The 16,850-nt window shown below is 42.3% G+C and overlaps 1 protein-coding gene across 9 annotated transcripts in view; it reads left to right on the top strand.

The window, feature by feature from the left end:
• The first annotated feature begins 3,423 nt into the window (after window positions 1-3,423).
• IGF1 (insulin like growth factor 1) overlaps window positions 3,424-16,850 on the top strand; it is a 79,761-nt gene continuing 66,334 nt past the window's right edge. Inside the window, exons 1-2 of one of the 9 annotated variants that reach the window (XM_043881095.1) lie at window positions 3,424-3,582; window positions 8,593-8,752. In XM_043881095.1, the coding sequence (XP_043737030.1) occupies window positions 8,602-8,752 (151 nt within the window). In that variant the 5' untranslated portion in view covers window positions 3,424-3,582; window positions 8,593-8,601. Of the gene's footprint in view, window positions 3,583-3,802; window positions 4,135-5,372; window positions 5,945-8,592; window positions 8,753-16,850 lie in introns of those variants that run through there. The other 8 variants (XM_043881092.1, XM_043881091.1, XM_043881097.1 and 5 more) reach the window with 8 other exon arrangements.

A 16,850-nucleotide genomic window follows, 5' to 3' on the forward strand; every position in this document is an offset into this window, starting at 1 on the left:
AGCGCTCTTTGGGTAGTTGCCCCAGAAATTTGGAGCTGGTGTCTCCTTTCCTTACTCTCTTTTCAACTTGGGGCAGTTGTGGTGAGCCCTTGGTTCTCTCCCTCCACCAAGCCATCCTCGCCCCATGCAGTGACTCCTCGTCTGCCATTACGGAGAATTCTTTTGCTCCCCAAACCACAGAAGTTTTGCTTCTGACTGTTCTCAGCATTTGCCCTTTTGACATTTTAGAAGAAATAAGATCCAAGTTTGATGTTGAAAAGAAAGCATTGATTTCTCTAGTGGGAGGATTTCTTCTCCCTATTACTGTTTTCCCTAGCTGTGGGGGAAAATCGCCTCTAAGGATTTAAAGCTGTTCCTTTGAGCTGAAGATCTTTCTGCGGGCTCACAGAGCTGCTTCTGAGCAGTTCTGGTGCTGACATTGGTCCCCTTGTTCGGCAGCATGTTGTATTTTTGAGACCTAGCCTTTTCCTCGGAGTTTTACATTATGAATTGACAAGATCTTGATCTTAGAAACTGGACCACACACTCCCAGACCAACCCACCACACAAACCGTGAGCCAAGAGATAGGTCCAGCAGTTTACCCCAAGTCCTCTGCCTGCTGGATGGCCCCAGAACCTGACACCTCACCCATTATTTGGTTCCAAAGTCCTCTTACCTCAGATACTCATCCTGAGCTTTTCTCAGGAGTCAGCACAGACATTCATGAAATAAGCTGTAAGTCTTCCCCATCACACGTGGATAGGAGATGACTTTTTGAATGGGCAGCTCTGCAGTTGACATGGGGAAGACTGGAAATGTGGCTCAAGCAAAAAGCGTGGAAGGTCCAGCACCTCCCATTTCTGTGAATCTCAGGCAGCCTGTGCTTTAAGGAGATGAACAGCCTTTTTTTTTTTTTAAAGAAAGGTGTCAGAAGTCTGAGATTGCAGCTTTATGCAAATACACTACTCAAGAAGAAGGCTTTAGGGGAGAGTTATTTATATCCCACAGGCATTACACATGCAAAAGGTGAAGCTGTGAATCTCCGCATTTCCAGGAGTGGATGTTCTCATGATAAGCACACATCCTTGTTATTTTGGTGGCACACCATTCCGATATCTAACTGTCAGGCTGTTCCAGGCAGGAGACGACATAATCATTCAGTAATTTTAGAACGACCCTGTGTGTTTCTCTCCAGTAGGGCTTCTTGACCTGAACTCTTCCTGAGGCTTAGATTTACTACCACTTTGGACCCTCTGGTGCCTTCCTCTCTTTTCCTCCTAAACAGGTGCAGGACTCAGTCGTTAAAGAGTCATCACATGGCACATTTATTGCCCTTTGGCTTTCAGGCTGACTCCTGGAATTAGCCAAGAAAATGGGCATTTCCTTAGGAATGATTGCTCACCCTACCCAGAAATCTAGACCATTCTCCGCACTGAAGTGTACAATAATCACTTCAGGAAATTGCTTTCCCTATTGGAAACTGAGAGCTCACATCGGAATGTTTCCACAGTACAGCTGATGATAATTACGACTCACTGAAATTTCAGTTTTCTTTTGATTGTGACATAAAAACTAGGACATAAATTAAAACCCAATTATTCTTTAAGGGTAATTGGGGTTATAAAACCAAGAGACTGTGAGTCAGTGTGTCGGTAGCGCAGGAGCCCTGTGTCAGATGGAACGGCGTGCGTTCTGTCTCCCGAAGCAGCCTTTCCCTCGAAACGGCTGGGGATAAGGTGATCCACGCACATGGCGCTCCTGGATAGCACATCAGACCAGGGGGGGGCCTTGGAGAGGGCAGTGAGCTCCCAGGACACCTTGGAATGATTCAAACAAGTGAAAACCAAAATGGGTACGCTGTGGCCTTCTACCGGTGAAGATGCCCAGTGGTGGAGCGAGGCACTCATCACCAAGACTCTGCAGGCATGGAAATCGGAGATCTTTCAACCCGTGAGACACTCTGCACCTTCAGTGTCCATGAGAGGTGGCTGGGCTTTTTTCACGAAAGGTGTGATGTGCTGGAGCTGAAGGAAAAAAAACAAAAACCCAAACCCCAGATTTTTAGTGAACAATTCCTAAGGTAAATGCATGAAGCGGGCCTCATGAAAGGAGGTCTTGGATTCTTCTCAAAGTACAGGACTTGCCCCCACACCTGAAGATGCCCCCCAGCCTACCTCTTGATGATGCGTATCTCTAGACTCTTCAGGTCAAACCACATCCCCTGAAACTTCCCAACTTTGCACTTCAAAGCCTCTCATGACACACCCCTCCTCCCCCATCCTGGATTCTCAGTAGTTTCACTTCCCTGTCTTTCCAGAGAAAGTGTGCACTTCTCACATTTTTAAAAGAGCACATCCCACCGCATGCACATCCCACCACATGACCGCACTGTTCTCCTCTGTCTCTGCCGCTTCATCGAAAGCCCCTGTGACGTGTATAACTGGGCGCACAGTAGGTACACACTCACTGAACTCTGAATGTAGTGCACTGTTGAAATGGCATCACTCCTCATGTCTAACTTGTCTTTCTCGAAGGTAAACACTGCCCCAAGTTTAATCACAGAGAAGGCTTGAGCAAACTCAACCCCCTTTCAAAACCAATCAGGTTTTCCTTTGAGGGCACCCACCTCTGCAAACAACTTCCTAGCCATGGCCGTAAAGACCCAGACAAGAGTTTCAAGCAGACCTCTGTTTCTAATCGAAGCGTCAGGACCACTGTGTCCCCTGAGAATCAAGAGGGAGAAATGCAAAGTCCCGGCTATTCTGACCATTCCAGGAAACCATGCCCCGATAGACCCCAGGGAAAGTGGGATGTTTAACCTGGGCTTTTGCAATCTTATTTCATAATCCACTTTCTTATCTCCTCCTTCACAAAACTGATGAGAAATTGGTACAAATTCTATTGACAAAAGATCACAACTTGATCCTCAATGGCAAAGGCAAGTATACATTATAAATAGCAAAACAGCTGGCTTGGACCATGTTGCTGGCCACTCATCCAGCTGAGAGATTTGAATGACATCATAACCCTTGAGAGGGTATTGCTAGCCAGCTGGTGTTATTTAGAATACACAAAAATGGGGGAAAGAAAATGCACTCACGTGCACACACACACAAATACACACACACACACACACAGAGGTTCAAGTTATGCAGAAAAATATGAACAATGGGAAAATCATTTGCCCCTCAGATGCCCTTCCCCTGGGGTGGGGTGGGGGTCGGGGTGGGGGCCAAGCAACAGAGAAGAGGAAGGAAGAAAAAGATTCGATTTTATTTTTTCAGTTGGCTTTACAGCTCAGCAAAATCTTTGCCCTGTCGTGGGCAAAAAGCATGAGACAGTGTCCTGAGGGGAGCCAATTACAAAGCTGCCCGCCCCTTTCCAGGTTCTAGGAAATGAGATCATTCCCCTCACTTGGCAACTAGGACGAGGGGTCATCCCAGCGCTGTCCTCCACTCTAGTTTACCCCCAGTCGTTTGAGGGTTAAAATCGTAGCGTATGCTTGAGATGGTCTTTTTTTCATTTCTTGTTTTTTAAATTTTGTGTTGGCTCTGGAATATAAAATTGCTCGCCCATCCTCCACGAATATTCCTTTCATACTGGTAAGGTGTATTAGCAGATGTGTGTGTCTTCGTGCCCGGGAGAAAGTTAATCAGAGGACAACATCAGTATTTTAATGTCTGCTCCTCTTGTCACTAACACACATTCTTTTAAGGGAAAAAAATGCTTCTGTGCTCTAGTTTTAAAATGCAAAGGTATGATGTTATTTGTCACCATGCCCAAAAAAGTCCTTACTCGATAACTTTGCCAGAAGAGGGAGAGAGAGAGAAGGCAAGCGTTCCCCCAGCTGTTTCCTGTCTACAGTGTCTGTGTTTTGTAGATAAATGTGAGGATTTTCTCTAAATCCCTCTTCTGTTTGCTAAATCTCACTGTCACTGCTAAATTCAGAGCAGATAGAGCCTGCGCAATGGAATAAAGTCCTCAAAATTGAAATGTGACATTGCTCTCAACATCTCCCATCTCCCTGGATTTCTTTTTGCCTCATTATTCCTGCTAACCAATTCATTTCCAGACTTTGCACTTCAGAAGCAATGGGAAAAATCAGCAGTCTTCCAACCCAATTATTTAAGTGCTGCTTTTGTGATTTCTTGAAGGTAAATATTTCTTACTCTTTGAAGTCATTGGGGAATTTTCTTTAAATTGTGTACTGTTTGCTTCTGCTTAGAAATGTTCTTCACTTTAGAATTTTCATTGTTTCGGCACTGGGAGTTATTTATAAATTGCTGAATATGCAATTCTGTGGGATCTGAAAAAATAGCTCCGGGAGATAAATGCCTTTGCACAGATATCTGTATGAGTAAAAACTATTGCAAGGTACTTATGCTAAATCCTCCACTTCTTCAGGGCTTGAGTGGTGTCATTATAGAAGATTCCTTTAAATCCGGTCTACGGTTAAGGGCTATAGGGCATGGATATGAACTTTTGGATTTTTTTTGCAGGTGCAGATGTTTTATTTTTAAGACCATGTTCATGTGTATGTAGGACTGTGTGTGTGTGGTGTGTGTGTGTGTGTGTGTGTGTGTAACTTGCCAGGACTTTTGATTATAAGGCATGCCACATACAAAGAGTTACATTTTAAATGATATTAAAGCTTTTAAATACGATCTTTGGAGCTAAGGTCCCGGAACTCTCTGCACTTATGCCCAGAGAGTCAGAGTTAGAGTGAAGTTTCATTTGCTCTTCTGAAAAAGAACTCCTTAAGAACTCCTGCTGACCTTGCATATTCGGATAATTTAAACAAATGCACACTGTATATGGAAAGCGGAAACTTTCTAGCAACTGCTATTCCAAGTTTTTTCTTTTGAAGAGGACTCTCAGGGGCGAAGTTTGGACTTGGGGTTTTGTGTTGTAAAACTCGGATTTTGTGTTTGGGATTGTAAAGTCTCTTTAGGTAAATTTGGCTAGCGTTGTCAATGCACTGACTTCTCCTTTCCAATAACTGGCCCTAGTTCAAGTTTCCATTCTCAGCAAAATTATATCTTTCAAGACTTGTATTTTTCCAATTTGCAAGCACTTTTAAGCTGCTGTCACTGGCTCCCCGATGCAATTGCCTGTGGGCTCAATTCATGGTACATCCCTACCGCTTAGTCCAGCTGCTTTCAAGTACTCCGCCACTAGGACTTTTCTTAGTCAAGTCCGTGGCTTAGGAGTTAAGAATACATCCTTGTCGGGCACCTGATCCTGCCGCCCTTGAGATGCCAAGATGCACACTGGCTACCTTGCTTTTAAAAGAAATGAAGTCAGTATACACATATGCTATGTGGTCTGACAGCTGGGAATTTTGTCTCCCCGCTTAGATGATCCTAAAAGGGACTGTGTAGTGTTATCTCTGCATTAATTACAAGTTTGGAAAACTCCAAATGAACTTTGCTGTGTATGCTGAACTTTTCAGAAGTAGAGCTAGCTAGCCATAAGTTGTTGCTTTTTCCTGTACTTGGAGCAGGAAGTGGTTTCAGGGAGCTACGTGGTTCTTTCAAATGTAATTCAATGAGTAAAGGTGTCTGCCAGGCAGAGCTCACAAGCTGATTGTACTGTGAGTCTCAAGATATTTCCAAGTGTTTGAGTCAGAGGGAAGAGGGCACAGGGGAGGATTAGAGCCTGGGTCCCTGTCCAGGCTGGCTACAATAGGCACACGATGGAAATCGGTGGCTTGATTGGGAGGAAAAGATTGACTCAAATCCCAGCCGTGCAATTTGTTTATTGTCTGTATGGACAAAAGGCAGTTCACCCCGGCTCCTAGCATACCTGCCTGGGTGTCCAAATGTAACTAGATGCTTTCATAAACCCCACCCACAAAGCAGCACATGTTTTTAAGTCCTCAGTTTCCTATTCACATCAGTCTCATAATACCCACCCTGACCTGCTGTAAAAGATCTGGAACAAACAAAAATGGTTACACCTACAGTGAGTATTTTCTTATGACTATTGCCCTCAAATTTTGCTGGGCATTTTTATTATAACCCAGACATCTGGAACCAATTGATATTCCATTTATTTAAGATAAAAAGAAAGGTCTTTAAAATTTTAGATTTGTGAATGATTTTTGAAAAAGAGTGCTCTGGAATTTTTTTTTCTCTTCTTTTTCTAGTTCTTTTTTCATTTCTTTCTTTCAGATCTCTCCTTTCTCTCTCTTCATTTCTTTTGTGTTTGGAAAAATAAAAGGCCAAGGAAATGATGAACATATGGGGCCACTCATTTCAAACTTTTAACTCCTAAGCAAGTTCTTTATTGTTTTCTTTTGGGGGAACATAATGTGATAAATTCTCTGGTTCTCTGTGGGTGTGATGGACTGTTTCCTGAACTAAAAGAAAATGCACTAGAGGTTCTATCTTGTCCTAGAACTATAAGTGCTGATATTTATCTGAGAACATAACTCAGTAAAAAGGGGGAAAAAAGAAGAAAGAAAAGGGGGAAATCTGTAAAAAATAAATCTTAAGTTCTTAAATGCCAGAGACTGATAGGTATTGCTGACTTCAAATGTGTTATACAAAAGAAATAGCTATTAAAAGTATAATGTTGACATCTAATGTAAAGTTCTCAGTTCCCTAAGACTTTAAGTTGAGTTCCTTTTCCCCTGGATTTCACAACAACTGAAGAACCTGAAGGCATCTACAGTTGCAGGTGCTTTGCCTTAAGCTTCACCATTAACTCAACAGAGACGGGAGCGATGGAGAAATAGGACTGGCAAAATAACATACGTTCTAGAACTGGCTGGTTGCCAGAGTGCGGGGTATGTTCTGTAAGATCAATTATGAGTGTTCTCTTTTGAAAAGGGCAAGGAAGTCCAGTTGGCTTGGACTTGTTGAGATTTCCACTGGAAATACTGAAAGGGAAAACTCCCACCAATTATTTTATAACTAAGAAAGATGAGGATTGGATGACTTGTTTCTAGCAGTCCCTGTGGCTTTGGCTATGTGGGGGTGGACGGTTTCCATGAACAGGTCCTATGGAGAAAATGGAAGAAATTCTCCATCAAGCTTTCACCTCCTCTTCTATTTTATGTCTATTATTTATGATGATTTGCAAATAGAGGACGCTTTTCATCTTCAACTGTTTTACAAGCATTAACTAAATATTTACGTTGTGTTAACGAGAATCAGGGGTTTAGGGTTTTTTTCCCCAATTGCTGAACTGAAAGTCTGGCCACAAAAATGGAAATCTTAATTACAGTGATGGAGCAAACTTTGCCACTGATGTAGAGAGCCATTAAGAGTCCAGGGAGGGCAAGGAAGGTGGTCGGAAAATAAATGACTGAGCCTGTTTCTTTGAAAGTGATGGAGTTGAATGGACCTGCCACCACTGGGAGGTTCAGAAAAGCTTCTTTTCATAATGATAGTTTCCAGTTTAACTCTATGACCTTTTGATAGGGCCCCTGGTTTAACATCCTGTCACTGACTCTGCTGATGCTGCTGAAAGTAAATGCATCCGAGAGGGATAAAGCTACTCACCTTGGGAGGCTTCCTAGAAGAAACCACATCTTTGTGCCACAAGTAGCAATGTGGAAAAAATTAATGATCACCTTTGCATTGTTTCACTGCTGAGAGCAAGGATGGAGACTTGAGCCACAGGAATCCTGCCTCTGGCAGGCCTGACAGTTGGCTGTCACTGGCTAAGTCAAGCCAACCAGGGGTCTCTGCTATAAAAAGGATACAGTGACACTCAAGTCCCTCCAACAGATGAAGTCAGAATTCCTGAGACTTAAAAAAATAAAAAAGCCTTTTGCAGATTTTGAGCCCAGTTCCCTGTTTGTGGAAGGCACTCTCTACATGTGTGTTGATCTGATATTGAGCTTGACACAGGGGCTTTAGAATGCAAAAGGAGTCGGGTTTACTTACCATAAACCAGTTTCATTCTGAAATTCTCAGATGTTTCCTGTTCCTGGTTTTTAACTTTTACTTGTAGTTGTTAACTGCTGACATTCAGCAGGTAAGAAATCTCTCAGTCTCTCTTTCTCTCCCTCTGTTTCTGTCTCTGCCTCTCTTAAGTGGAAAAAAAAGCTATAATGATATATAGTATTTTCACAAGTTCTTTTTCAGCTGCAGTAAATTCTCTTTAATCAGTAGCTGGGGAATGACGTTCTGGTTGATTTAATATTCTGGTCAGTAATGAATGCACATGCCATCTGTGAATGGCCAATTTGAGAGAATTTAAATTAATAAAACATATCTGGTCCCAAGTCTGGACTGAGCACAAATTAAGCTTTGATGATTCCAAAGGTTTACCAGGATCTCTGAGTGGTATGCAATAAGAGCATTTTTCACCTTCACACATTAAATGTTTCAGGACATTTATCTCATTGAATTGTAATAGGAACCCATAAAGAAAGGGTTCAAGAAGGACTTCCCCAAGGTTTCACAGTAGCAAGAGGATTAAAGTCAGATAGCATGATGCCAAGACCTGCTCAGAAGTCACTCACACACCTTGTTGCACTCCTGAGGGGATAATTTTGATTAATAACAGGAATGCAGAGCTGGGGTGAAGGCACCCTTGCCTTGGCCGCACTGCCCTGGCACGGACCCAGGAGGAAGATGACCCTCCTTCTGCTTTTTCAGCAGGTGAAGATGCCCGTCACATCCTCCTCGCATCTCTTCTACCTGGCCCTGTGCTTGCTCGCCTTCACCAGCTCTGCCACGGCGGGACCCGAGACCCTCTGCGGGGCTGAGTTGGTGGATGCTCTCCAGTTCGTGTGCGGAGACAGGGGCTTTTATTTCAGTAAGTAGCCTCCCCTTCGCTGCTCTGTGGGTTTACAACCGTGGGGAGTGTGCAAAGAACTGAATGACTGCCTGTGGCTGGCAGCCATCCTCGGCCTCCGAGATTCCTCACCTTAATGCAAGCCTAGTGTTTCGGCGGGGCCGTGGCACGTTCTGCAGATTTTGGATGGAATTTTCCTCCTTAGCAGTTTGTCTTTTAACTACTTCCCGCTAGGCTTTCCCGCAACTATTCTGCTCTGCCCTCACTATTCCATTCCTTCCAGGGAAAAGACAGGACAAGATGGCCCTGGGGGACTGAAGTTTTGGTTTTCCAGATCTGTGGGTGCACGTAATGACATCTGTGAACATGTAGGGATGTTTTAAGTGCTAGGTCACTTGGAGGAAACTAGAAAGGTGGACTTGGCAAAGGGGCACATCCCAGGTGTCTCCATGTGATATGAAATCACCCCGAACAGGCAGAAGGTGAACATCGCCGAAAGGCACATTTGCAAAGACACAGGCTCTCGCTCAATGCAAACTGAAACGCTGAGTTCATTTGCCCTCGGTTCACACTGACCTTGAGTCTTCGCTGTTGCCTTCCTTTGATGTCACCCTTCTCTGGGGCTCTCCAGTGATGCCTCCATCTGGAAAAGGGTTTCTGACAAGTGTAAGGTCACTTATTCCAGAAGTAGGTCTCAGGTGATTAAAAAGTCAACAGTCAATAAAAAGTAGACAGCCAAGTCCACGCTTGCAGATAAATAATAAACACAAACGGGAGTCCCTGCTGCCTGAGGGAATGGATCACTTAGAGAACACACCTCAGAGGCATCTGGCTCGTCTGTGTTACAGGACACTGAGTGATGGAAAGCCATATGCTCGTTCTGTTTAATTCTTTGCAAATTTAGAGAGTTTCAGGAAACGGACACGCAGGTCTTCAGGACGGTGAATCATTCTTAGAGGTTCATGTGGCTTAAGTGTAGACAGCTTACCTCAGTTACCCACTAGGCTTTGAATAGCTCCTGTGATGACTCACACTTCCAGTCTCTCTCCTCTTCCCAGGAAGGTGTGTGTGTGTGAGAGAGAGACTGGAAGGAGTGGTCTGTGAGTGTAGCACTCTGGGATGGGTAGGGAGAATGGGAAGGAAGAGGCTGGTAGGCATGTTGATGGTCTGTACTCATTGTAGATTTGGTGACAAATAGCTTTTCAACAACTAGTGACAGAGAGTGAGAAGTGCGTTCTACTCTTTGAATGAGCAAATTCCCACCCTCTGTTTCCAGCCAATGCTTTGAGTGAGTTCATTTATTTTTCTGGCAATAGAGCAATTCTGTCCCATTCTCTGTTTCTATGCAGACGAATGAGTTCATTTGGTGAGTGCTTTTCGAATAGCAGACCCGTTTTACCTTCAGAGTATCTGGCAGAAGGCAAATGTGTCACATCGACATCACCCGGCGATGGCTTGTCACTACTCTTTACTTTGCTACTACTGAGCCACATTTTAAAAAATGGATAAGTGGGTCTCAGTTATTATGCCCAAGAGGATTTTTTTTTTTTGCTTTGATAATCCATTTGTGCCATTTCTTTTTATCCAGTTCACTAGGTGATGGCCGAGTCCCCAAGTGTCTTGGGTTATGTGCCAGGTTGAATTGCCACGTTTGATGTGACATGCTCCAGGATCCATGCACAGTGCATGAAAACTGGATCTTTCTATGACTGTGATGATGCTTATAATTAAATGACAGAAAATGAGAAAGAAAAAAAATAATTTGATCCCAAGTTACCCTTTGATACTTATATATGTTCACACAAAGAATTAAGGGTGTTGGATAACTATGATGGAAACTGATTTCAACTCACTGGAAGGCATTCTATTATTCAAATGATCAAATTTTACAAATGTGTTTTAATTCTCTCTTAATTTGAAAGGGGAAGGTTCTACATGGCAACTCTTAATGCCATATATAGAATATAACTTTGGATAGAAAGTGGTTTTATAAATTGTGTTTTATTATTGAGAGTCTAGGTTTCATAAGTTCTGGTTTATAGAATTCTGTGGCAATGTAAATTATTTGTCTGACATAAACTTTCATGCACAAAAGTATTCTTGTCAATTTTCTAGTCAACTGGACTAGCCTTTTTGCCCAAGAGAAGTTAACCCCTTTAAATTGTTAAATTCAGAACATTGATGGAACCTCTGCTATGTGTAAGACACTGTACAAGGCATGAGTGAGATACCTGGAAATGAATGAGAGATTAACTTTGCTTTCAAGGAACTCACAGTCTAGTTAGGAGGTTAAAAGAAAAAAAGTATTATCAAGTATCAGAGAGGAAAATAATCATGGAGGAAAAATGCAATCCTTTATGCTTTTCCTAAATACTTTTCCCATTTTTAAAATCAGCTGACCAAGATCTACCCTCTCAATGGGTTCCTTGATACCAAAGGCCAGATTATTTACCACTGAATCCCAGTATCTAGCTCAATGCCTGGCTGATATAGCTGCGGCTCAAGTTTGATTGTTGAACTGGCAGGACTGAATTGAACTGAATCCCATTGAATGTAATGGCATGACTTGTTTGAGATCTTAGTCTTTAGAATCATCAAGAATTAGGTTTGTCAGGTACTTTGGACAATTCTTCTTGCCTCATATTTACCCAGCTATTTGATAAAACTTTATCTTTTTTCAACTGAATACAATGTATACCAACAATGACTTAGAGGCGGCATTTAGATCCTCCCTAAGCTACACTGATGGTCCGTTTCACGTCTGAGCCAATTATTCTTAAAGGCATTAACTGTTGTCAACAAATTTTATTGAGTTTCCTTTTTGTCCCTTGAGATTTACTCTGTGTGAAGAAGTCAGCTCTAAGCATTTACAGCCTTTGAAATACTTTTTAGAGGAAAGCAGTCTCCCCTACCTCTATCCCCTGTCAATTGACTCTTATTATTGTTTTTACCCTTTTCAAAGTTTTATTGTGGCTGCGTTCTTCATTTTAAGCTGCTTCAAATCCATTTTGAACGTATGTATTTTTTTAACTGTGGAAGGGAGTTTCTGATCTTAGTTTGAAATGAAAACATCTAAAAAAATGTTACCTCCTTATCTATCTTTTTTACTGGGCCAGAATATTTAACAAGGGGAATTTTTAACCCTATTAAGAGACAAAACTATCCTGAATAACTTTTATTTTTTTGGTAACACTTAATTTTGTATTGATCAACCCAATGTTCTAAACGAGCTCCTATTTCTCTACAAGCCTAAGTTCCACTAGAGCACAGAGCATGCCACCTTCTCGATTATCTGTTTTGTGACCATCTTCCCAGCATAAGTGCAAAAGTTCTTCTATAATTAACACAGCTTCACCACACATTACATGCAATAAAAGAGCTAAGTATTGATTCTTCCTTATGTATCATAGTATGAGAGCATGTCAACCAGTCTCGTACTTTCATAGTCTTGGGAGAAAAATGGTGGCCTAATGGAGTTGGCACATTGGGAAAGAGCTAGCTATTATCTTTCCAGATTGATGGAGGAGCCTCATAGAGAGCAGTTTGTCACAACCTTGCTGTGGCATGGAACAGAACAAGAGGAAAAGAGCTTCAAGTGAAATAGGAGAAGTTCAGCTTGCCATAGATACTATTTTTGACAGTCATGGTGATTAACCATTTTAACATGTGCTTTAGAGGCTTGTGGAATTTCTCTCCTTGAAGATACTTTTAAAATTGACAGACAACCAACCACCTTGAATGGTTTCAATTAAGAGCAACCAAAAGAAAGCGAGTTTCTGGGGTCCTTTTTAGTTTTAAGAGTCTATAAACAGTCCCTTAAATAAACTGTATACGCTTTATCTCTGCGGTCTGGGAAAAAGGAGAAGTAAATCAATTAGAAAGGAAAGTTGGATACCCTTTTGGTTAGTCCAGATTTATAGCTTTTATAAAATATACTTCCAATGCATACTTATTAAGAACAGGTCTGAATAAATGAATGGCATTCTTCATGTGTTAAAACATACTGTTTTATAAAGAGTTTAAGTAAAACTTTGCAATGAATTTCATTGTTACTGATTGCAACAACCTTCCTAGATTGAGGTTATTATTATTAACTCAAGCTTCTTTCATTTGAAATATAGTGCTCAGAAAACTGCTCCCAGACCTGTCATTCATTAGCTGTATGACTTTGGCAGGCATTTAAACTTCCTGGGCCAAAATGTCCTTGTCTATAAAACAAGGGGATTTTGTTCAAGTAAATGACCTCTTCTAACTTTTAACAGACTCATAGTCTAGGTTGTAATTAACAAGGATTTGGTACTATTCAAGAAAGGAGAATCTTGGATTTAAATAGTGACCAAAGAACGTTTTAGACTCCTTTATCTTCTTCACATAGTTTCTGTTCATCCCCAGATAGGGGACCCCACCTACTTAAAGCAAGACAAGCCAGTGCCTTTGTTTTAGTTTGTTTTAAGCTGAGTTCCAACCCCTCAGGGATGGAATAGAAGCTCAGACATGACCAAATACATGCAAGTTATCTGGCCAAAGGAGCACACACCTCATGAAAACAGATGGCCATTGTTCTTTGCTAGGAAGGACTCACTGACAGTTCTCATCTTTACATTTTTCCAGTCTCCTGAAAGCGAGGCCAGTTAAGTATGTCAGTTTTTAGCTGCTCTTTATAAATTAGAGGGCAGATTGAATCTGTAGTCTTCTAAACCTTGACTAAAAGCCTTTTCCCAGCTATGGAGACTGCCTATCCAATTAAAGAGAGTACAGCACTGGGGACATCCAAAGACACACTCAGCCACCATGAGCGTTGCTTTGAGTGGGGCCGGGTTTGAGCTACACCGTTTGCATTCCTTGGCTTGGCAACCCTTAGACCTCCAGCTATGCATTTGTGTGACAGCTGGTCAAAGTTAGAGGTACAGTCACTGGCTGTTACTTTCTCTTTGAAGCTAATTGGAACATGTGGGATTTGACCTTGGCCCTGGCCTCATTAGCACCACTAAGCTAACAGGCCACAGAGATGCTTAAAGAGCAACAGTGAGTTTTCATATTGACCTTCACTAGTGGCTACTACTCTTTAAATATGCCCAAGAGGACTAGTCTGGGCAACCAAGGGACTTCTAAGAAACTGATGATTTCTGTGCAAATTTAGAAAATATTGCAATATTGCAAATGCAATAATTTACGTTTTTCTGATATGGTCAAGCGCCTCAAGACCATCTTCTCCCCGATAAACAGTTACAAGAAGCAAGAGAGGGAAGGAGTCAAGGCCAAGTGTGGTCTCTACTGCCAAGAATCCAGGATGTGAATTCTAGCTCTGTAACTTACTTGGTGGGTGGCATCGAGCAAGTCACTTAACCTCTTTGTTCTTTAATTTCCTCATCCCCAAAACAAGCACTACCTCACAGAACTGGTTAATCTGTTAGAACATATTAAATTAGAATACTGCCTGGCACGGGAAGCATCATAAACACATTAACAATTATACTTATTTATTCTCTTCTGGGATCAGTCACAGAGTCTACTGCAAAGGTCTGGGCAGCCCAATTCATTACACACTCATTTCCCTCAATGTGTGCTAAGTTGCTTCAGTCATGTCCAACTCTGTGCAATCCTGTAGACTGTAGCCTGCCAGACTCCTCTGTCCGTGGGATTCTCCAGACAAGAATACTAGGGTGCATTGTCATTTCCTCCTCCAGGGGATCTTCCCAACCCAGGGATCAAACCCGGGTCTCCTGCATTGCAGGCAGATTCTTCACCATCTGAGCCACCAGGGAAACCTATTTCTCTCTGTAGGGGCAGCTGATAAAACCTGTTGCTAATGGGAACACTTACAGTAGTATCAGTAGCACAAAGGATGTCTTATGCTTGACCAGCATTTTCATTTTTTCAAAATCCAATTGTAGCAACTCTCTCACTATGTCTTTACCCCAGTCTTAGAAGGTAAAAATCATTGCTTTACTGGACAAGTGAGAAATGTGAGACCCAGAGAGTTTGTGATTTACCTTACTGGATGGATCCAGAAACAAAGTCAAGGTGTCTTGTGTCCAAGAAGCATGTCCATCTGCCCATTCACATCGCTTAAAGGCCCATAGTGTTGCAATGTAGAGATATGCTTCCAAAAGGCCTTGGCATCTTCTGGGAGAGCAGGAACAGAAACCCCTGGGGGCGCAGTTGATTCTGAACTTCTTTGAAAGGAGACTCAAGGGAGACATCCATGGAATGACCGACCCTACAGTTTAGGAAATATTTATAGAATTTCTTCAGGCTGCACCAGAAAAGCTTCTTCGATTAGAGGCTGCTGCCATTTGAGTCCCTTGCTTTCACAGACTGGGCTCCACTCAGATAGCACACTGCAGCTCCCTGTTGAGCATAAGGATATCTCTTATGATCCAGGGGACTCCTTCCACTGGCCAACTTCAACTTTTCTTCTTTCTTGGCCACCACACTTCCAGTGCTTCTTTCCTAGTAGCTACGAGTTCTGTTGTTTTTTTCTCAAAGACCTGCTGAAGAAGAACTGTTTGTTGGACCAGACATCTCTCTCTCTCTGGGTTTTATAAGAGAGATGGTAAAGGAGGAGTGGCTATAAGGCAGCATATGGGAGTGGGCCAGGCAGGACGTGTCTTCCCCAACTTGACCATGAAAGGAGCTGTGGAAGGTTTGGCTGGGAGGCTCCCACCGGGGCAGGTGCCTCTCAACCAGCTGCTTGAAGACCATCAGTATTGGAAGGTCTCAGATGTTCATGGCTGGGAGGCTCATAGCTCCATTTTGGATCCAGAAGAGTGTTGGTGTTTTCCAAACCACTGCGTCTCTGTATACTTAGTCCAGACATCATGGACCGTGCCAGTATTTCTCAAGGCCTCTGTAAAGAGCCAACCTCAAGCCTGTAGGTGACTTTCTTCTGATTTCAGAGCCTACACCAAAGAATCAAACACTCTGTTAACAGGCAGGCAATTTCTCCCAAGGAGATTGCTCATTGTTCTTCATGATGGGCTACGAAGCCTTTGCCCTTTTATGCAGCCAGAGTCTTTGACAACCATGGTGGCAAAAAATCATTCCTGTACTGAGCTGCTGCCCTGGCAGAGTTCCATCCTACACCTCTCCATGGAACATCAGCAAGCTCTTACATCACAAAGAATTACTTTTGGTTGCCTGGAAAGTTCAAGTCCCCAGGCCTTATTAGCTGTTAGACTAAGGAGATGACAACAGAACATTTCACTTGTCTTTATCTATATGTGAGATCATGTTTAAAACATAGCAAAGAGCTGTTATTTGACGTGTGATTCTTTAAGTGCAGTAAGTTGTATGCCTATTTAATGCATTGTTTAGTCTCACATTGGCTAAAGCCCCTTAAAGAAGCACTTGGCAAGCTCTGGCTTTTCATTCTTGGCATAGCTGCCCCTCTTATTTTTTCACTGAACCTTAAATACCAAGAAAAATCCTTCAGTTACTTTACATCTGGCATATTACTTTATGCAATTGCCCAGAACTTTTGCACATGGCCCTCTGCATTTGTCCGAAGGTAATTAATGGCTTTGCAATATTTGATCAGCAGCAGTGTGGACACAAAAAGAAGTTGTGCAATCAGCAGAGACCACACAGTCTTTTAAATGAAAACCTTTTTTGCATCAAATGCTCAGGCGTTGTGCAGGGATAAGGGTTTCCATGCCAAAACAGAGAGAGAGAGAGAATGGGCATGCTGAAGTCCCTGGGAAGATACCCAAGAACCTGATTCTTGATTAAGTATATATCTCTGTAATAAAACTACCTAATTGTTCACAGAAAGTAAAATTGAAGATTGCTATAAGCTTGGAAGCCCTTGAAAAATAATCTAGTCAAACATGACAAGTTAAACTCAGAGAGAAGGGACAAGTCTAAGGTCATGCCCCTGCTAATTAGTGCAGAAGTAAGAAGGAGGAGATACTTTTGATTCTGTTTCCTGATTTCATGCTGTGTTCCACCTTTATCTATGATGGACCAAGCTTATGTCTAAGTTACCTGGTAAATTTCAAATGACCAGGAGATGCCTTCAGTCAGTCTCATCCAAATGAACATAGATCTTGGTGATGCTCTCATTCCAATAAATTTCCTGAGATTGAAGTTAGAGAATTCAGAGAGTAAGAGACTGTTA

Source organism: Cervus elaphus, chromosome 22, assembly GCF_910594005.1.
Source record: "Cervus elaphus chromosome 22, mCerEla1.1, whole genome shotgun sequence".
Classification (NCBI taxonomy): domain Eukaryota; kingdom Metazoa; phylum Chordata; class Mammalia; order Artiodactyla; family Cervidae; genus Cervus; species Cervus elaphus.